The sequence below is a fragment of the Ciconia boyciana genome, chromosome 8 (genome assembly GCF_034638445.1).
Source record: "Ciconia boyciana chromosome 8, ASM3463844v1, whole genome shotgun sequence".
NCBI lineage: Eukaryota > Metazoa > Chordata > Aves > Ciconiiformes > Ciconiidae > Ciconia > Ciconia boyciana.
Genome location: NC_132941.1, coordinates 67,384,093 through 67,405,183, shown reverse-complemented (window position 1 = coordinate 67,405,183; position 21,091 = coordinate 67,384,093). Strand labels below are relative to the sequence as shown.

Genomic DNA, 21,091 nt, shown 5'->3' with positions numbered 1-21,091 from the left:
CCCATTGGCAAACTTGGCCCCAGAACTGTGAAGGCTGCAGAGTGCCCAGTGGGATAACTAACAGGAGAGCATGTACTTCAGAAAAAGCAGGACATAAAGTCTCATTTTGCTTCTTCCAATACAGCAACTGCCCAGACAGCACAGACTCAAGATGGTACTCAAGAAACTGGAAAATATTTCCACTGACTTCAATGGGCTAGCCAAGATACAAGTGTGCTAATACACACTTCTATTTGACTATTAACTTTTTGTTCTCTCTAGGGTGGCTTCACGATTTATCTCCTCTTTTCCTTCCTTTCAACCCCACTTCTCACCTGCTTCTTTGAAATAAAGCATAAATAGTATCTTTTAAAGAATAACGTCAATTTAAATCTGTGTGCATGCAAAAAGCAGAACTATTCTTGTAATACACATCTTCCAAAAGACATTAAACATAAGATTGTCTACCATCAAGTGCATTAAAATAGCTTCGTTTTGCTGACATCTCCAGCCTCTTTTAACACACCCATTCCAGGCAAGTAAGGAGCTCACGGTTCTGAATTAAAGACTCGGTTAATAATTCTAGTTAACAGATTTTCTGATCTATGAATTGTATAAACAATTACAGCCTTGATAAAAACAACTGCAGATTTGCTAAAAATAATTTTAAGGACTCCACACCAAATAATCAAATGTCAAAAATTCCGGTATTCATCTCCCAGAAGGTAAGCATCATGCCACCTTTCTGTGCATGCATTATTAGTCTTGACCAGAACTGTGACTGTGGCAGAGAAAAAGGGAGAACCAGTTCTCTCAGTCCCATGACTAGACAGGAAAGAATGTCTTTTTTTTTCCCTTTCAGTAGCATTCTGCCTCAATCACAATCTATCTTGTGCAATGTACAGAAAACAGTGATCTTGAGAATGAGTAGTGAGTGCTCATGTAAGAATGATGACATAACAGCTAAAGGCCTCTAGGTACCACTGAAATATAAAAGATAAATAGATATAATGCTAACACATACAGGTGCTATAGATAGGTTAAGACTGTACACACTTCCTAACTTTAGCATTCAGTATGGCTACTGACCTTTTTTTACACATATATTACATATATTTAAAAATACAAATGCAGAAATGAGGAATTCCAAGTGGAACAACTTTTCTGCCCTGTTTAAAAAAGTGGCAAATTTGAAATTTAGGACCTTAACCACTCATGTTAGCTTAATAACTAATAGCCAAAATAGTCTGTTATTCTCTGTGTGTGCCAGCCAGTAGAGTTATGCAAAATATACTTTGACTGTATATGCCTCTGGATGATGGACAGACAGGCAGTTCTGGAGCTGGGGCACCCATGTGAGAAGCTTGTACGATTCCTATCCAGTGGTTCAGGATTTATTTTTTCTCAAGATGCTCCTTCTAGCTTCTTTTCCACCTTGTTTCACAAACTTTTGTTTCATTTAGACTCATTTTATTTAACCAGTTTATTAACTGTCAGGTGGGTTTTCTGAATAAAACTTCCAAAAGGTACTAATTAAAGCAACATCATTAATATAATGCTCAATGTTGTCAAAATTTAACCAAACACTTTGAGGAATTCTTAACTAACTCTGTTAATAAGGAACAGGCTGCCTAATGAACCACTGGTATTACAGTTAATGAGGATGAGAGCTACTTGGCAATTGTTTGGGGAAAATAAACCATTAAGAGTGTCAGTAATATGACTGCACTACTGCTGTTGACAGGTGTTGTCAGAGATGATTGGACACCTTTACAAAAATACTTCCTGCAGGGTGGAAAGTCTTCTGACATCATAAACCATCCTGTCAGCAGCGTCTTAACTCGAAACACAAGCCAACAATACTGTGTATATAAATGTCTCCTTAACTGGCATTTCCAGTCAGGAAAAATGCTCCTAATGAACTCCTTCCTTGTGTAAGAACAGATAAAATGTGTTACTGAGATGGGTGAAATGTACTTTCTAACAGGAAACAATTAATTCACTTTGGAGTGTTATTACCTTTAAAAGCTGTCTGTCACAGGCAGGTCTGCTTTCCAGCTCATTTTTGCACATAGTGCACACCGTGAGCGTGCCCTGCTGCTGGTAATGTGTTTCGGTGTTGCTTTAGCAATTCTGCTTTCCATGGTCAAGACATTTCCAGTAGTGTTGCAAGAAGCGTGACAACACCCACGAGGCAACAGTGGGGAGAAATTAAGCTCTGTCATCTTTTTTAGTACAATAAAGGTAATTCTGAAAAACTGTGCATCCTATGTCTAGATTAACATGCAGATGTTTAGGCAAACTTTATCGTGTTTCAGGGAGTGGAAATGCCTCCTATTCAAAGACCACTTGTTCTCATCTATTAATTGTCCCCACATTTTATATCACTGAATTGTTTCTAATACAAAAGATTTGAGATGGGATGGAATTATAAAGCATTGATGAAAACCGAGCTCTTTATGAGAAGAGCTGAGACATGGTTTTGATTTGGTCCGTTTCATTTTTGAACTCGGGTATGAGTCCTCGCATTTACTAAACCTTCTCTCACCTTCAAGTCTTTCTATTTACACAGGATATTGAGAGAGAAACTTCAACAGGGGAAAAATCCCAACCACTTTTCATCAGAAGATTATTTACTACTTTCATATTTGTAAGAAAATGTTGGACCAATTTACCTTTAGCTCTGACACACTTTCAGATTGTCTAAGATGCTTTTACCAGAAGCAAGGACAGCGCAAGCTTTGGGTGCTTTGAAAGTTGTAAGGCCAAAGATACAAATAAAAATATTTTGACACTTTTAATTGACAAGGGCCCAACTCAGCATTAGTGTGAGCTGGTACACGAGTGTAATTTCAATAAAATGTCATTCGACCGATCAAAGTATGACATCTAATTTTTGTCAGCTTCCAGATCGTTAAGTTTCTTCCTCCAGACTGAATTACCTTTTTATATTTCCCTGAATCTGAAAGGGAGATTTGGGCTCCCTAGTTCTCTTCCTAACAAATGACCCCATGTAATTTATCTTCATATGCTCATCTGAGGCAGCAGATAGTTAAAGCCAAGCAGTAAGACACATTGCTGTTTGAATTAAATTAGCTGCTTCATATGTACCAAAATACTAATAAGCCTTCATGACGCTCTGCCGAGCTAACTGGCCATGATATGCATCTCACTTAAGCCAAATCAGGAGGGTAAACACAGTCCTGCAAACACAGTAGTTACAGTACAATGCGTTAAACAGCTGCTACTTGCAAAGGCTACACTGACACCATGGTGATCCCACCAACAATCAGAGGCACAGGTGACAACAAAAAGGGGGTCACCCGGGCAGGCCAGTGGCAAGGGGTACGAAGGGTAAACAGGACTGAAGCCGTAACTCCGGGCACAACACAAGACAGGAAGGTTAACGACACGATGCTTTTCTCTGAAGCTTTTTTATGGATTTGTGTCGGGCATATTGCTTTTTGGCTTAACATACTTCTTTGGAAAATAAGTGTCTATCATATGCTTCAGAGTTAACATTTCGGTATCACCGGTGTAACTTGACCTTTCCCAGTTAAAAAAAACCAACCCAGAGCCCCTTTCTTTCTCCAGCGAGCAACAACTGGCCCCTTACTTTCTGCCCAGAATGCTCCCCACAGGGACGACCTCCCCTCGCTGGTTAGGAACATCCTACGGCTCAACCGCGGCGATCACGTGAACGTGCGGCAGTGCCCGCGCCATCCCGCCGGCCGTCAGTGCCCCTTTGCGGGGAATGTCGCCCGGCTGGGAGCGAGAGGCCGGCACGCGGCTAATAGCAACGGGCACGCTATGCTTTGCTGTTCAATACGAGTGTCATGGAGAGGCCCAGCTAACAAAAATGGATTATTCAGCAATACTAATGCCTCAGCGAGTGGACAAGGAGTGACGTGCTCTAGTGCTTTAATAACAATAATGTTGTACTCCACTAAATGTATGTAATACTGCTACTATTACAAGTGGATAAACATAATGATGAATAATGTTGGCTTGTTGGGAAGGCCCCAGTGCTGGCTTGTTTCAGCAAGACAGCCTGATGTTACTGTATGTCACTGTCATGGAGCTAAATGTCTTTTCTGGGAGCGTGCCTGGCTTGGAGTAAGTTACTTTTGGGCTACAATTTACAGATTCCAATACCAGAAAAAGAAGTTACTGCAGAGCTGAGGCAACAGGTGGAACAGGGTTCAGGTCCCCAGCTACCGGGCTTTTCAACAGCACTTTCAGACGAGAATACAATGAGTGGCCTAGTTAACAGCAAAGACCATAATCTGGTTAGAATTTGCTTTACTTTCTGCTTGTGGCACAGTTTGTAATCCTCACCTTACACACGGCATCCAGGAATGCTCAGTCCTTGCAACTTTTTTACTTCATTGATTTTCCTCTCTTTTTCCCTTTGCCACAATTCCTTGAAACAAACAAAACTGCTTACTTGGGTAATTCTACCCAGTTCCTCCCAAATTAAAGAAACACCCTATTTTAATTTGGAAATTAACTGAGAATGATGGTGAGAGCTGTACTGGTTTAATCTGAGGAGAGAAATGGGGATAAGAACTCTCTGAAAACCATTTTAATGACTAAATTCTAATTGTTTTGGGGGAAATGACAGCTGTCTTTTCTGCTCCCAGCTGGGAAGCTGTTTCTGTGCTCCAGCCTCAGATGCTGGAAGAACCTGGACAACTACACAATGTCCTGTGGGAATCTGTTCCTCAGGGTCCACCGGGGATTTCTTCCTCAGGGGTCCACTGATACCTGGAAGGTGTTTTACAGTGCATGAATGAGTATGAAGTATTTCTATTTGGTGGAAAATACTTCTTAATTGGCAGAAAAATCATGTGTTATAAAAGTAACTGATAAAGCAAGCATAAAAATCATCTAGGGCTTTAACAATTTTTAATCTATTCGAGTGCCTAACTCCCCCTTTTGTGCGACAACAGGACCCAGGAGCGTTACTGAGGAAACGCTCTAAGAAACGGGAATCCCGTTTGCGTCAGGAGTACTGCGCCAGTCCTGGCAGCAGATGATCTGTGTACTCTGAAAACAGGCAGGGCAGTTGGTGAGGACACTGTAAGTAAAGGCAGCTCGTCAAAACGTAAGCCGTCATCTTGTCTTCCCGTTTCGCACCCAAGGGCGACAGGTGGGATAAGTACAATGGCACCCACAGGGCAGGGTACAAAAGGCAGAGCTGTTCTTCTCTGGACGTCTCTGCAGAAGGGAAGGAACAAGTGAGCGCATCTGAAAATGGCTTTGCTTCACGCAGAGCAGACTGGCTCACTCTCTAGTGCAAATCAGACCAGAAAAAATACACGTATCATTGTGCAACCTACTAGAATAAAAGAAGGTCACGGGACAAAATACAAGGGTAGAGAATCAACAGATCATAGACTAAACAGGATTCTGGCAGAATAAGGGACCACAGCCAGAGAGAATGCCAAAGGAGAAACACTCTTCCAAGAGTAAATGAGATTCAACCTATCTCCTGGTGAGAGGTGTCAAAGCCAAGATAGTGCCAACGCAGAGAGTCTGCTTGAGCAAAATATCGCACAGAGGATATCTAAGACACAAACGTATGTCCAACCAGTAAATTACATGACAGCCTAATGCAACAACAAACAAGAATGGGTCACTTTAAGAGAATGATTAATACATGAGATTACTGTGCATGCAGACTTATCTGAAAGCAAACCTTGTAGGTGGGTGTGAACTCTTGCTAAAGTCAGCTCCTATCTTTGCTATACAACAGCTACAAGAATAATTATAATAATTAATGGAGAGCAGTGATAAAGGTAACAATTGCCCACCTGTATATTGACTGACCACAATGTCGTTACTTCTTCTTTCACACCTACTGCCTTTTGCAATGATTGCTGACTACCGCAAACTCTTTTCCAGCCTCACACTGGGCTTGCTGTTTGCTCACGGCCAGGCTGTTCAGCCCGTGACTGACAGAGCTTACAGAGTTTAAAATTCTGAATTGTATTTAGCCTCCAATGGCTAAGGTTGCTATGGGCTACATTAGATTACAAAGGGTAATGAGATGAAAACATGAATATTCACTATATAAAGTAAAAGGCCTCAAAATATACGAGTATAGGAATGGGCGAATAATGTCTGAAAAATACTCCGTTAGAAGGGGTCTTTATAGTCTGGGTAAAGACAGCAGACTTGTAACGCAGCCTGTGAGTTCTTATTAAGCCGTGATTCCTCTTCCAGCCTGCCTTTGCTTTTGGCAGATTTCAGGAGGATCGAGGAAGGATTTGCTGTTGCTGAAGGCAGCAGGTTTGTTACTTTGCCCATTCTCAGCCCAAGGGAAGACAAATGAGGAAAGGGGTGGGCTTTGAAGAGGCTAACCTCTTGCCTGGGGAGAGGAGCAACCGACTCCCATGTTTCCCTGCTGGCTGGGAGAGATGGCTGCATTTTCTGCAGACACCTCTCCCTTGGCAGGTTTCTGGCGATTCCGACCATGAAGTGCAAGAATGTGCCGGGGAACCCCCATGGGCAGAGGCTGCTGACCCGGGGTAAAATGGCTTCGGCACGTACAGGTCGAGAGCTAGCAGGCCAAGACTTCTTTCCTCGGAAGTTCCTTCATGGCATCACTAGCACGCTTCTCTGTGATGCACGGGTTATACAGGATGGTAAGCTGATACAACTTAAGCACATATTTAAAGAATTAACAGGAACTCGGAATTGAAGAGGAATTTAGAAAAATGCCTAGATATTAAGTGCCCTGCTGACCAGAGAGGAGATAATTGACAGCCTTGCAAATTAAGCAGATGCTGTCCGTGCTGTGCTCAGTCAAGGCTTTGTTCTGAATGTTTTGGAGTGGTGGCTGCCCGACCACCACTCCCTCTGCGCCGCAGCAGGATGGTCACGCAGGGTAGGATGAAGAATTCACATAACATCAAGCAGACATATGGTCTTAAACTAAATTACAGTTTTGCAATGGAAGAACAATAGTTTTGTTTTGAGTTCCAGAAGTATGCCTGCAGAAATGCTATTTTTAGACATGGCTGGTAGGAGAGTTCAGAAGTGGCTTTGGAATCCTTCCCACATACAAAGTTGACTGGAAAGGGTCCTGAAGCTAACATTCACTAACACGGAGTCTACCCAGACCTTGCGGAAACCCACTTGCATATACATTAACATGAATTTACTGTGTTGCCTTAATACCATTCCATTTATAGCTACAAATTCAATTTATAACTATAATACACTATAACTATAAATTCTCATAGAACTATTATTATATAAATAATTGTGATCTATACGTACCAAAATTAATGTATGATTAAAAATACTAATGTATTTATGTAAAATCCAACAAATGCCATTTGCATATTGCTTAGTAGTTTGAACACTTAAAAGTGAACTGCTGTTTCAAAAGGGCAGAAATAAAGTCAAATTGTGGATTAGTGGCCAGATAAAACCAAAGACCTTCAATTCAATTTATACCCAACTAAGGCCAAAGTGGTCATTCTGAAAATCCTCATTCACCTGCCATCTCATCAACCGTGCCAAGGCTCCGGTCTCCACTCCTAGAATTGCTTTTCATATTTTGTCCAGTGATTGTTTCCTGTGAAATGCAGAGGCAACCCTGAGAGCAGCTCTCATCTCTGCTCCTCCACTTACAGGCGGGTGGCTGGCCATGGGGTGAACAGCATCCTCTGCTTTTGTACTTCGTCTGTTTGACCTTGTGCCTGCTGTATTGAAAATGAACAGCCCAACGCAGATAGGCTGTACGGGTAGGAAAATACTCATGCAACAGCCTGACAGGGTGCTTTTCTCCTGAAATCTTGCTGTGAACCAAAGGGAAGTAAGCATTTTACTTCTTGCTTTGAAATCTCTCAAGTTTCAACCCACAATAAATTTTAATGGTCGTTATAAACTTATAAAGCCTTGAAAAATAGCTTTTCTAAATATAAAATTGACTGTCCTGGCTTTTAGTGATTTAAGGCAGGACTGTAAGGTTACACTAATTTAGCTACACTGTGTTTTTATGCAGCCTTTCACAATGGATAGTCAACACACCTTCCGACAGAGGGTTTAAACAAAGGTGGGTCCTCACTCAAAGGATCAAAAAGCATGGAAGATTTGCATTAACTTGTTATGGAGGGCATCAGCTTAGTTTCAGTTCTCTTTTACACACCAAACAGTGAAGAGGCAGCTGTACAGCAATGTTCTTCTTTTCTCCATGGCTGTCGAGACTTGGCAAATAGAGCAATGCAGGGAAGGAGGCCCCTGGCATTTCAATTTCTTTACAGAATTATCTGTACTATTGCTTAGAGACAAGCAAGAAGTCAGTAGTTTAAAAAGAAATGTTAAAGTATTCTTGACTCAGTACATGGTCTCCACTCTCTACAGAATTAAAAAGTAACTTTTTATTTGCTACCTATTACAACATCAAAATTTTACTTTTAGGAACCATTAGCACAGGGACTGGAAAGAAAATAAGAAAAGGTTTATATAAAGTGAAGTTTTTAAAAGCTGGTGTTAAAAGCATGGTACAGCAGCTGGAAATATACAAAGACCTCATTTCTTTGCCAGGACTTGGGAATAATAATTCCTGAGAATTTTTCCCTAACAAGTGGTAAGAGTTCAGTGCTCTCACTGATTATTGAATATAGTTTACAATCAACTGAAAAGAGATGGTAACAAACTACAGAAAAGCACACTGTACATGAAATTTGAAGAGCATAATGAAATCGACAACTATAAATACAGTGAAGAAGAACAAAAAACCAGAGAAGTATTACAACACGTCATCATTTCATTATGGCATTTTATAGTTAGAAAATTACTCAAGAATTCAACATTTCTATTACTACCTATATTGGCATGCTGTCTCAGTGTAATGAAAAACTGGAAACAAGAAGGTCTGACAACTTAAGAATTTTAGGTCCCTAAATAAGAAGATAGGAAGAATCCTGAGGTTTGTTATAACAGACAATTTGCATTTTTTCATACTAAATGGTGTATTTTATGAGAAAGCACATTAAAAAAAATGCCTTTTGCTTTGTTTTTCTCACTTACTAATCTTTTCTTTATTATTTTCCCTAAATCCTAGACAGCAGAGTGGTACCTCTTCCCTATCATCCCTGTAGAGTCTGACAGAAGGTCAGTTTCCCTAACATCTATGAATATGGGAGATTTTTATCAGCACGTGAAGGCAAGTTAGCAGTTCCTTTCCCCTGAGAACCAGGCACACTGTTGGCTTGTCACTTGTGTCCCAAGGTGTGTCCTGCACCTAAGCGAGCCCCCTTGCCCGGGGACCACGAGCACGTCCCCAGGGCAGTGTCACGCCTCTGCGGCTCCAGGGCCACCGCTAACACGGGAAAGCCAAATTCATCACGGGGGTGAGCAGTGCCCAGGCTTGTCATGCCTGGCCTGACGGATAGCTTCTTGAGCACAAGCGAGATGAATTTACAGCTCGTATTGCGTGCTCGGCGGCGAAGCACAAGGCACCAGAGTGCCGCTTGTTCAGCTGCTGGCAGCCTGCGCCGAACTGCCAAGCTCGGACACCGGCCGTTTCTTCAAACTGGAACCAGTTAACAGCATAGCATCATGACATGATGTTATGCAGAACTTACGGTGCTTTACGAGAAGCTATTATAGCTTTTAAAATGGAGTATGAAAATTTTGGACGACGACTTGCTTGTAAGAAGGTTCGTTTAAAGAGCAAAGTATACTGATTTCCTTCAAAAAAAATTCTTGCCAGTATAAAAATATATGCCTACATGACTGTCGTGGCTTCATTTGAACTTAAGGAGAAGGGACAGAGAAATTAATTGTAAAAGACGCAGCTATATTAATACAAAACAACGAAACCACAGAAACATACAAAAACGTCCTCTCCGTTCAGGTTATTACAACAGAAGAACTTCTTTCATAATTTTAAATGAAAACTGAGAATATGCAAGAATCAGATTTGATTATTTTCTCAGTCCGTACTCTGAAGTACATAAGCACTTTGAGGACACCAAAACTTCCAAATACTTTCTAGAACAGCAATATGTTTACCCTCATTTTTTGTAACCACAGACTCAAATTTAAAATTAAATTCTGAAATACTTGTACAGTCATAACTGAGAAAAATAGTATTAGAGAAAAACAATTCTGGTCACCCTCTGTATATAAACGAGTTTTCGCAGTCTTGAAGAGGAGACCCGTACAGCGCACAAACGTGCGATGGTGCTGCTGAAATAAGCAGGAACGGGGACCAAGGCCTGAGAATTCCGGACTGGGTCCACTGCCTGTGGTTCTTGACGAAAGCGCTGGTCAGAGCTAGCTTAACTCAAGGCTTTCCTCTCCAAGAAAGGCATTCTCTCTCATGCCTTCACTGTAACGCCTGGCGCCATGAAAAGAGACTGTTCGCTTACTTATTACTTCACTTAGGACTTTGCTTATTTTTATGCTACAAAACCAGTGGTTTTCATTCGAAACAAAGCCCTCTTACGAAGAACTGGAGTTGGCTGTCCAACACTGGATGTGCCAGGTCCCCAGCCAGCACTGGCTGGGACATTAGGACTAGGATCTCACGCTGCGCTCGGCATTACGCAGGGAAGCAAGGTAAAACATGGGTAAGTAACAGTGCAGCACGTTTCTACCTGTCCCTATTTATACCTGAGGTACCTGGATCACGGTGTAATGCCGCTCTAGCACTGGTGTGAAAACAAACCAAGAAAACTGCCCAGGGTGAAATTTTGGCCCCACTGAAGTTAACCACAAAAATATCACTGACTCCAAGGAGTAAAGCTTTCAACCCCAGGCCAGCTATGGTAGCGTATCAATAAGATCTCATGATAAAGTCCAGAGAATAAACAGTTTATGCTGATAAAAAATGAATTTATAAGTAACTTAGTCTGCTGCAACTCAAAGGGATGTGACCTTTTCCATTTATCTCAAGAGTACGCTGAATCTCAAGCATGCTTTTTGAGGGAAAAATTTACAAGTAAGACAGGAATGCAGCTGTGCTATTGATTTGTAGAACTCTGTGTGCAAATCAGGCCATTAATTGTATGCACAAATGATGAAGCAAATGAAAGAAAGAGAAAACCGTCCTAATTGATCTTTCATTTTTTGAGAGATGTGAAATGTACTACTAAATTTATTCAGTACCATTTTAACTAAGATACTCTGTCTTCAATTGTTGGCCAGCATCCCATGATGTAAGACCGTAACACCATGGATCAAGAACAGAAGTAGAGAGTAATTCATTGACTGAATCAATGGACCATAATTAAAATATCATGTCTAAAACAAATTCTGAAATACTACTTTAAGGCTATCATTACAATTGCTTACAACTTCCTTCTAAATTCAACTGCTCACTAATTAAGGCTATAAGCCTGCCACAAAAAGTGACTAGAGCTTTCTCTGTCTCTCCCTCCAGTGAAAAAGGCTTTGTTTGATGCATTTGCAGAACAAATGGATGCGCCATACACTTTCCAGCTAAGAATACCACGAAGCTTAAAGAAGTAGTTTCTAAATAGACAGGACTGATCATATCCTCCTTTGGTTAGAAATACAAAATCTAGTATGACTGGATATATGACAAATATCTTATATATTAAGCTCATATTTACAAACAGTTTATAAAAGCAGCTAAGTCATGATAAGCTACAGATTTTTTTTTCCCAGAAGAAAAGAAAAAATGAGTGGAAAATGGAGGAAAAACTACTAGGAAGTTAAACCAAGACATTTAGGCCGTAGTTTTAATTTCTTTCTTGCATGAGTGAAAAGGTTCTAAGTTAAAATGAAAATGTCCTACATTAAAACCACTGCTTTTTGCCTATTCAAAATACCTGGTTTTGCAGTTAATAGCACATTGTGGTCATTATGTCAATACAAAGAAAAATAAATCATATCGTTTCTTCCAGGAAAATCAATGTACTTAGTTTCATGAACAAAAATAGGACACTGACCTGCAGTAACTCTAACAACCATGAATCCAGTTCTGCAGTACTTCACTTAGGCGAGACTTCTTACTAAGCTTGGCGCTGGTGCAAGGACCACAGAACGGAGAGCAGGACTCCCTTGCCATATGACCCAGAACACGAGGAGGGATAGGTGAAAAAAAGCACCCTAATAATGTAAAGCCAATTTGCTCTTTGTATATGCATGAGTTTAGCTCGTTGGTTTTACATCTTGTCTTTTTAGCAATATCCTCCTATTCAATTCTCATATTTTATCAATATTCTCTGCTTAAGTTCAAAGAAATTTTGTGTTATATAAACTCAGTGTTAGCATCTCTTCCATGCCACAAAGGATGTGCCAGCTTTCAGTATATAAAAATGTATTACCATTTATTATTATTACTGTTACTTAGTTATAAGAAGGAAACAGAGCGAGTAGCAGGCAAAGCTGCATGTTTATCCTCTTCACTGCTCCCCTTCGACGTAGGTGAGAACAGCAGCTGCAGGGCTGGCTCTCTGCGGGCCCTTGGAGGTGGAGGAAGGGTTTGCCACATTACGCTGTACCCTCCTTCCCACTCCCCAGACCGTGCACAAAGCCCCAAAGCTGGGAACTGAGTGGGAATAGAGAGGCGAATGGGTGAAGCTGGAAGCGACCCTTTATGGCAGTTTCCCAAGATGTGGACAGGGTCCCTGCTCAGAAGTCTCTGCTTCCACCTTGGGAGTGCAGATCTTTTTTTGCAAGCATCTGAACAAGTTAGAGAGCTGCGGTCTGTAGACAACTGCTGAGTTCAGCGTCCCTTAGCGCTGCAGTGCAGTAGCAATCAGCACGGCACCAGCACGCTGCGCAGCGGTTTGGGGCAGGAAGCGAAGAATACCACCAAATTCAACTAAAGTAACAGTGCGTTTGGGGAGGTGGAATCCAATTACTGGGACTTTGGCCAGAACATCTGTCTAGACATCTATGCTCTCGCAAAAATGTTATGGGATCTTTGATGGCAAGAAGTGGTCAGGATCTTGGTTTTTCATCTTGAAAGACAACAGAAGCAAGAGTAATGTGACTGCTGGCTGCTGCCCCAGGCAGGATCCATCAGCAGCTCTGGAGACAGGGTGCCCCCTCCTGCAGAGCCATCCCGAAACGCCCGCAGCAGGCGTCACACCGAGAGCAAGTGTGTGACGGCCCCTTGTTCTGGGGGAGCGAGGGGACTGGATGCAGGACCTGAGTCCACCACATCCTGTAATGCAATCAAAAACAGCTAGGGCTCAGCTGCCTCGACTTCAACTTTGCAAGCCAAAATTGTACTTAATGAAATACTTCATCTCTAGTATTGGTGGTGTATACAAAACAAAACAAGGGTATGAGCTAGATTTGGCTTTGGTTTTGCAAGGAAACAAAACCAAGTAATAAAATTGAAAAAGAAGGAGCTGGCAGTGGGTAAGTTGCCATCAGAAGTTGGTGACTGCCCTCCTTGATGACAGTGCTGTGCCCTCAGAGAGCTGCTCCTGAAGTTTCCTAGCCAAGTCTGCAAGCATGTGGGCAGGGGAGGGAGAGGAGATGATACTTAGCTCATATTACAGGGTATTTCTTTCATTTCACTCATTACATCAATTAGACAAAGTCAAAATCTGTGTTTCATCCATGGGGATTTCTGGGATGGGACATTTTCCCCTGGTCTTGCATTTTTTTACCAGGGGTTCATCTCTGGTGTAGCACTTTATTTATTATTTTTGTTCTAGACAATAATAGACTCATACAGCAGATACAGTAGCTTAAAATGTTAATGGTATCAAAATACATCATTTGGATGTTAATGCTCTGTGTCAAAGTACTCAGATACTGAGGCAGCAGAGAACACAAATGCAGTTGACTAATATTTAATTTACCTCCTCTTGCTCCTGTTCATATGGTCCTCCCCATCCATCCCCCCAAAGCCCGCTGCTGGTTTTATAGCAACGTCAGCAGTTCTCAGTCACAGCTCTCACAAGCCCTCCTATTTACTCCCAGTTTAACTTCTAATTCTTTTGTCAAACATCTTCCATTTTTCCCCAAGGCTTCCTTATCTCTTTATTCCCAGCTACCCGTTTTCACCTGGGAAGGGCAAGACCAACTCACTGTCACGGCCCACGGGCAGCGTCCTGCGGCCACCTCGCTCTTCCTATGGTTTTCACCACTCTCCCCCAGTACTCCAGATCATCCTTGCCCAGTCCTCTCTCCTCCGCAGCCCTGTCTCATTGTCCTAGACTCTCATCAGCTGTCTTGCTAGAGCTTTCCTCTTCTGGCTGCTTCTGCAAGTCTTGGTCGCCTTGCCTGGAGACCCAGCGATGGCCCAAGGTGTCACCCTTCTGTGTCCTAGCTATGCTCTCCCCTGCACGGCTACCAGGTGGCTCCTGTAGAGTTTTGGTTCCGGCTTTGGTTCCACCTGTATTTCATTCATGGAGGTTTCCCACCACTACTTGCTCCAATTTGGGATGTAAAGGAGAGGAAGCTCTTACTTGGGATGTAAAGGAGAGGAAGGCTCATTTATTACTTGCCCACAACCCCGCAGGGCATGGCCCTTGGTAGCTACAAGGAAAATCCTGGGTTGTATCCAGTCTAGCTGTAATTTGCAAGAAACTTAACCACTAAAATAGTAACAGAAATCTCTACGGAGATTTGGACATATTTGTGAAAAGAAATTTTTCAAGGGTTTAGACCTTGGCCAGATGTTCACATCGTTTCACAGATCAAAAGTACAACTTAGATACAAAGACTACTCACACCACATTTCTGATCTTTGCTTGAGAGCAGAATGACACCAAACCGTATTGACACAAAGGTTTGAAGAACCTGCAAACCATTCATGTGACAACGTATTTTTGCCAAACCTTGTTCTGGCTGAAAGCACTAATGTTGGTGAAATCAAGGAGAAGAGTATTTCTGGTACAAAATTCATATCTATTTCCCCTCACCTCCTTTTACCCTGACCAGGTACACAACTAATGAAATACACTCAGAGATGTACACACTGCTGGTCTTCTGTTATCATACTCAATCAATAAGAACAATTTAGAGCAGCGGCAACCTCTCCATGCATACTTCCATTGTCCCAAGGGATCAATATAATCAGTATCGCAGCTGGCTGGTGAGAAATAATGAGATTATGATAACAAAAAGGCAAGCTTTCCAAATTTTTTCTTAGCGTATGCCAAAACATCATACTTTTCTCTCTGTCCATAAAGGACAAAATAGCAATATTTAAGAATATTGTATCTATTTAAAAAAAGTATATAAAAAGTATGTTTCTATCTATGATTTCTTGAACTTTACTTTCTTTGCAAGTGCAGTATTTCTTTCCCTTAAAAGCAACTGTGAGATTTGACTTCCTCATTCTTGGAAAGGGGCCATACATGTTTAAAACTGTACCAAATTTTCCATAGATTTCTCCTGAACAGGACTGCCACTTGCAAAAACCTTGGTTTTGTATGATAACAATACTTGTCTATTCATGGCTAAAATTCACCTAAGGGATATAGCTGATTAAAATCATGCATGTGTATTAAAAAAGCCAAATTATTCTAACAGTCTTAGCAGTTATACAATATGTCTACTGAAACTGGAAAAGCATAATCTAAGTTCCTGTCCTCTTTCCTGAAGCCCTCTTGGATGCCCCCTTGCGCAATGGCATTAGGCTCTGCACCCGCACGCCGAGTCTGTTCCCAGTGAGTGCCACTGCTAGTCAGTTTTCAACAGCTTGAGGCAAAGACTGCCTTTATGGTTGCAATGAAGTCTTTTAACAGGTTATCTGGGTCCAGTGCTTAAAAGTAGCTACGCATCTCTTAGCACAGAATCCCGTCAGGTCTACTTTACGAGCAGCTATAAAAGACAGGGTGAGCTGAATCCAAACGATGAGCTATAGAGCGCTATCGGCATGCGGACTGCACTGTCACTGCTTATGCAGTGATGGAGGGGATGTGGGAAGACCAAACATTTATGAAAGGAACGAAGATCATTATCCTTTCTGCGATATGTATGGGAACACTCACAATTTACCTACAGTGCTAGTAACAATTATGTTCTAGCTAGCTAGTTAAATAAATGGATTAGATATGAATCTTACCTGGGAGGAAATGAGATGTCCAGTTCATACAATCTGTCTTTAAAGACTGACAGCTCTCTGTCAAATTCTAAAAGCTATAAAAGATAGAAATAAATGTATTCACTCTTTAATGTTGAACTGCAGCAATCTAAAAATACTACATTATATAAAAGGCAATAAACAGAGGCTTTGATTACACAGCTTGAGTTATATCCCTCATATAATAGTTTTTAAAACATAGTGCAAAAGACTCAGTACTATTTTGATACGTTAACAGTTCATTGAGAAAAGCATTCAAAATGTTCCTTTTCATCTCAGTGAAACACGTAACACTGGCACTTTACAGCAGTGACCTGTAGGTACACTTACTATTTCAGATGGCTATTTTTTTCCAAATTTTATTAGCAATCTTTTCAAAGATAAACCAGACTAGCATTAAAAAAGTACAGCAAACTGATATGCTAATCAGCCCACAAAAATGCCAGCAAAAAGTATCATATTACTCTGTATTATCTTTAGCTCAGATAAGAAGGTACAATAAACACAAGGATGTGCACATCACTCTTCCTAAGCAAAGACAAGCAGTGGTTTTGTACACCTATTTTGGGTGGTGCATGTCAGATAGCAGAAAGAGGGATACGTGACAATAGGTAAAATGTGTTCCCAGGCAGCAGCCAAGATATAGTACTAGAAGCAGGTATTTAACAGAGATGTTCATAAGTCTAGATTTAATGTCCTGTATAAATATTAGTCCTTGCCAAATTTGTTTTCCCCTGGACCTCTACAGAGAAAATAAATATCTGCAGTCTTTTGTTCATAAACACAAACCTGCTCATAACAAGTCAATGATAATCGTCCACATTAAACCAAAAATTGTTCTGATGGACATAAACGACCTTATTTCAGAACCACGGCTGGTGTTAAGCCTGACGTCCGAGTGAATTAGCGAGTTAAAAGACAAAAAGCTCATGATCTGCACTGTTACTGGCCGTCGCTCTAAGTGCCACTTTCTATTTTGACAAGCGTGTCATCCAAACAGCATCCCGCACGATGGCGGCGTGTTTGCCCACTGTTCATTAATCATGTCCGATCTCACAGCTGTGCTGATACCATTGTACGAATGGCAGAGGTTCCCAAAGAAATTAGATTGTGTCCCTCTTTCCCCTCTGCCACCTCATAAATCATTCCTGAAATGTGCAATTAGCAGCTACTTGTACACATTAATTATCTGTGTGAAAAGCAGCTACCTGAACCACCTGCACTGCTGATTAGCTACCTCTCTATGGCCCACCCGGCTTGCTTCGCCTTCGAGTCGCCGTGTTGCTGCACGCACGTACTTTTACGCGAGGATGCCAAATAATGGGCAGCTTTCCCTGTTTTAGTGCATCTGACACCGAACACAGAGTTTGGTGTCAGATGCACGAAAATGCATCATGATGGTACACTGGAAAAGATTTTGCAATACAAATAACTGCAGATAATTTGTACGTGTTATAACATCTGATCGAAAGCCCAAGTATCCAAGATGTTTGGATAGATATTTATGAACATCTGTGTGGAAACTTACGGTATGTATCTAATAATATGCTCGATCCTAAAAATGTTGGGATGGTTCAGCCACTATTCTTACTGAAGCAACCTCAACATACTTCAGGAAAAACTGGTTTCTCATGCATGTTTCCAGATCGTGATCCTGTATTTAAGTATGTATAGATAGATGCGTAGCCACCATATACACATACAAACTGGCTATGAAAACAAATGTTACCATCCCTTTCCTGCTCCACATGTGTCCACCTTAAAGATATTATCTGCCCAACACAAATCTAGCATAGGAAAAAAAATCTACTATCCCCAGTTAAAACTTTTCTTTGAAATATATGTCTACTAATACAGTGCAAATACCTTTATCCTACTGTTGCCAAGTAAACAGAGCAGAGCAGGAAAGTGGAAACATCAGGAGAAAGGAGGCTATTTCTGAAGTGTGAAAACTGCAAGGACTGAATAAAAGAACAATGCTCCACAGAACACAATGGTATAAATTACTCATGGGCATTCCAAGGGCTGGCGATGTTCAATAGATGCATTGTCCTCTCACACCAATTCACACTTTCAAAATTTTATACATTCAGATTGTTCTTGCTATGATGATATTTGCAAACTAAATGAAGGCTAGGGTTTAGAGGACTAAGCATTCACATGTGCATTATTATCCAAAGAAGTTTCTGATGTGTTTATTCGCTGCAGTTGCTTGTTTAGTTGTGTCTGTGCTATGCAGATGAGCTGCTGACACTGGTGACAGAGGACAGATAATAGGAACAAGACCGTACTGTGTGCTGCGCTCTCTGTCAGTTCCCCAAGTTTCCCCAGGTAGAGGGACATCTTTAACGTGAAATTACAAAGCCAAAAACTCACGATGACCCAGCTGGATGTCAAAGCCCCACTAGGTGCCTAGAAGAAATATTTAGGGAATGCTCGTTGGAGACAATTCCTCCTCACATGTAAAACAGTGAAATATTTTCACTTGATTATTTGCACGAACTTTTATTTCGTGCTATATTTTAAATAATTATTTAATTTTAACAAATTATTTATTTTTTCCTAGATATTAAGTGACTATGTTACAGTATCTGTAACCTTCTGTTCAAATGTGTCCACAAACTACGCAAGCAGACATCTGCTCATTCTTGCGAAGGGCAACGACAAGTTATTCGTGTGTTCAGGACTGCGTAGCGTGAACCCACCTGACAGCTCTTCTTTATTTACCTGGTAGCACTGCAGACAGTGGGGGAGATGAGGGGGAGAAATGATGAAAACTTGAACTGTGCATTTTGAGAAAACTCCTGTTAATTTTTCAGTAGAAGAGCACGTTTTAACTACTACTTTTTTTAGTATTAGAAGCATTTGGGTTCTCATTTAAGCCTGTAATCTCAAAATGCAAAATTATTGGGGAAAAACCAAGGCGTTCACTAGGTCTTGTCATAAACAGTTATAAAGGTCACTTTCCCTCAACGCAACTTAGTAAGAGAAGGAACAGGACCTGACATGGGCACCATTTAATTGTATTTGCTTTACGACAGGTACATGGGTGTCTGGAGCTCCCTGGCACTACAGAAAATGAGTGAAAATTAACATAGGTCAGATGATACTGAGGAGCACTCAGAGCCTCACAGGGTAATGTCTTTATTTTTAAAGCATATAACATTGTATTTTTAAAAATCCACCCGGAACATACTCTGTTCATGGCAATTTTCAGCACAAACTGCTCACTTATTTCCATATTGTACACTAAGCAGCATTGTGAATAATGTCATTGCTGTAACAGTAAACATGAGTACGTCTGTCACTCTAAATGCCTTAAAAATGACAAAGAAATTAAGTTCAAAGCCTAAAAATCAATATATTGTTCTATTTAATTTACTCATGATAAGATCATCCTTAAGAACCAAATCTTTAAGGTGTTACATGACGTGCTGGGGTAATTTGAGCAATTACAGAGATTTTAAAATGCTGTGGTGGGAAGTTAATTCCAGAACTATATGTCATAGGCAGTTCAGAAGACTGTTTTTTTCCCCAACTCAATTTCACCAATGTATTTATACCTAAATGACAGCAATGATGATGCAGGGCCTATGTTTTATCTGCTGTAACCATTGAGTTGCTGATACTATGTCAAGATTTGCTCTACAACGTCCAGTGACCAGCCCAACATGAACGTTTGATTAACACCTTCCAAATGAAAATACCATCCATACCCATGAGTCATATATCTACAGTTAGCTAATACCCCATGACAGACAAAGATAATATGCCTCGGGGAATACAGCCATGCACTGCCTGTAAGCAGGCACACAGCACGCATCCACTGGCCTGTGGCTGTGAGAAAAAACTGATAGGGCAGAATATGATTTTTAAAAACAGGCTGAATTTATTGATCGGATTTTGCAGTCTGAAGTGACGTCTTTCCATTTACCAAACTTCATGAGCCAAACGCCTCAATTAGTTTGTATACTCAAGCTCCTACTGACCTGAATGGGAATTGGCTTGATATCAATGAAGTTCTCTGCACAGAATTAAAGACTGACTGCATTTGCAGTAAAGGATATTCCCTATTTAATTTGAGTAGAATTAAAAGCATTTAGGGCCGTCACCTGTATCAGCTGCAGTGCCCATCACCTCCTCAAGGAATTACCAAAACTGGCGTTCTTCCAGGCAACTGTGTCGCCTGTAAAAGCTGCTGAAGAGTTTCGTTTTTTCCTCCCTTTTTCTTGTCAGCACTGATGTACAAGTGCGTTTACGTACAAGGGTGAAGGAGAAGGCAATGCACGGTACCAGGGCACGCGGTCCTGCACAGGCGCTGTCTGCAGAACCCGTACGCCACTCAGTAAGAAAAACTGGAGTGGGGCCGGACGGATGGTCTCGGTACTGTGCAGTGCTTCTGATGGAGACTCCAGTGAGCTCCCTCGCCCCAGGGCCGGAGTATGGGCTGCAGTTCACTGTCCCTACAGCTCACGGGGCTGTATGTGGCCAAGCAGTGTGTGCTTTGGCCAAAGATAACAATTATCTGGCATACCAAATGTCAGTCTTCTGTAGCTTGACAGTAATCAAAGGATTATAACAGAGTCCAGCCAGTAGTAGAATCAAGGTAATTTTGCTTGCTTCAGTGTAAAGCGATGAGGCACTCTTAAAAGGTCAGTGTCCATCGGTATGCTGCAGTGGGCCACCTTGGCTAAAATCACACACGTATGAACCCTTTAAAACAGGGCAACTTAATTCAGTCATTGGAGTAGAACAACGGCAATTACTCATCAAGACCTACAGACCAAAGTCAGAGCATTGGTAGATCAGAAGGTGATATTAGCAGCATTTATCAAATCCATCTGCAGGGCCCACCAGAGAATTCACAGCTGTGAAAGGGAAATGAAGTTTCAGGCCAACAAGAGGAGATAAGCATACAGAAATGACCTTAGAGAATTAAAATATGTGGACACTGGTCACTGTAACCTCCTTTGCCAGTCATGTATAGCACACAATTTTTTTCAAGAGACTTTAGAAATACAGTAATTTTATCCAGCTTTCCAGTCAAAGAAAAATATTTAGAAACTGATTCAG

General features: G+C 41.2%; 1 protein-coding gene across 2 annotated transcripts in view; it reads right to left on the bottom strand.

The window, feature by feature from the left end:
• Positions 1–21,091, bottom strand: part of INPP5A (inositol polyphosphate-5-phosphatase A) — a 262,058-nt gene that overhangs the window by 10,713 nt on the left and 230,254 nt on the right. For both annotated transcript variants that reach the window (XM_072870886.1, XM_072870887.1), the window contains exon 12: positions 16,001–16,074. In XM_072870886.1, coding sequence (XP_072726987.1) covers positions 16,001–16,074 — 74 coding nt within the window. The remainder of the gene's footprint in view (positions 1–16,000; positions 16,075–21,091) is intronic.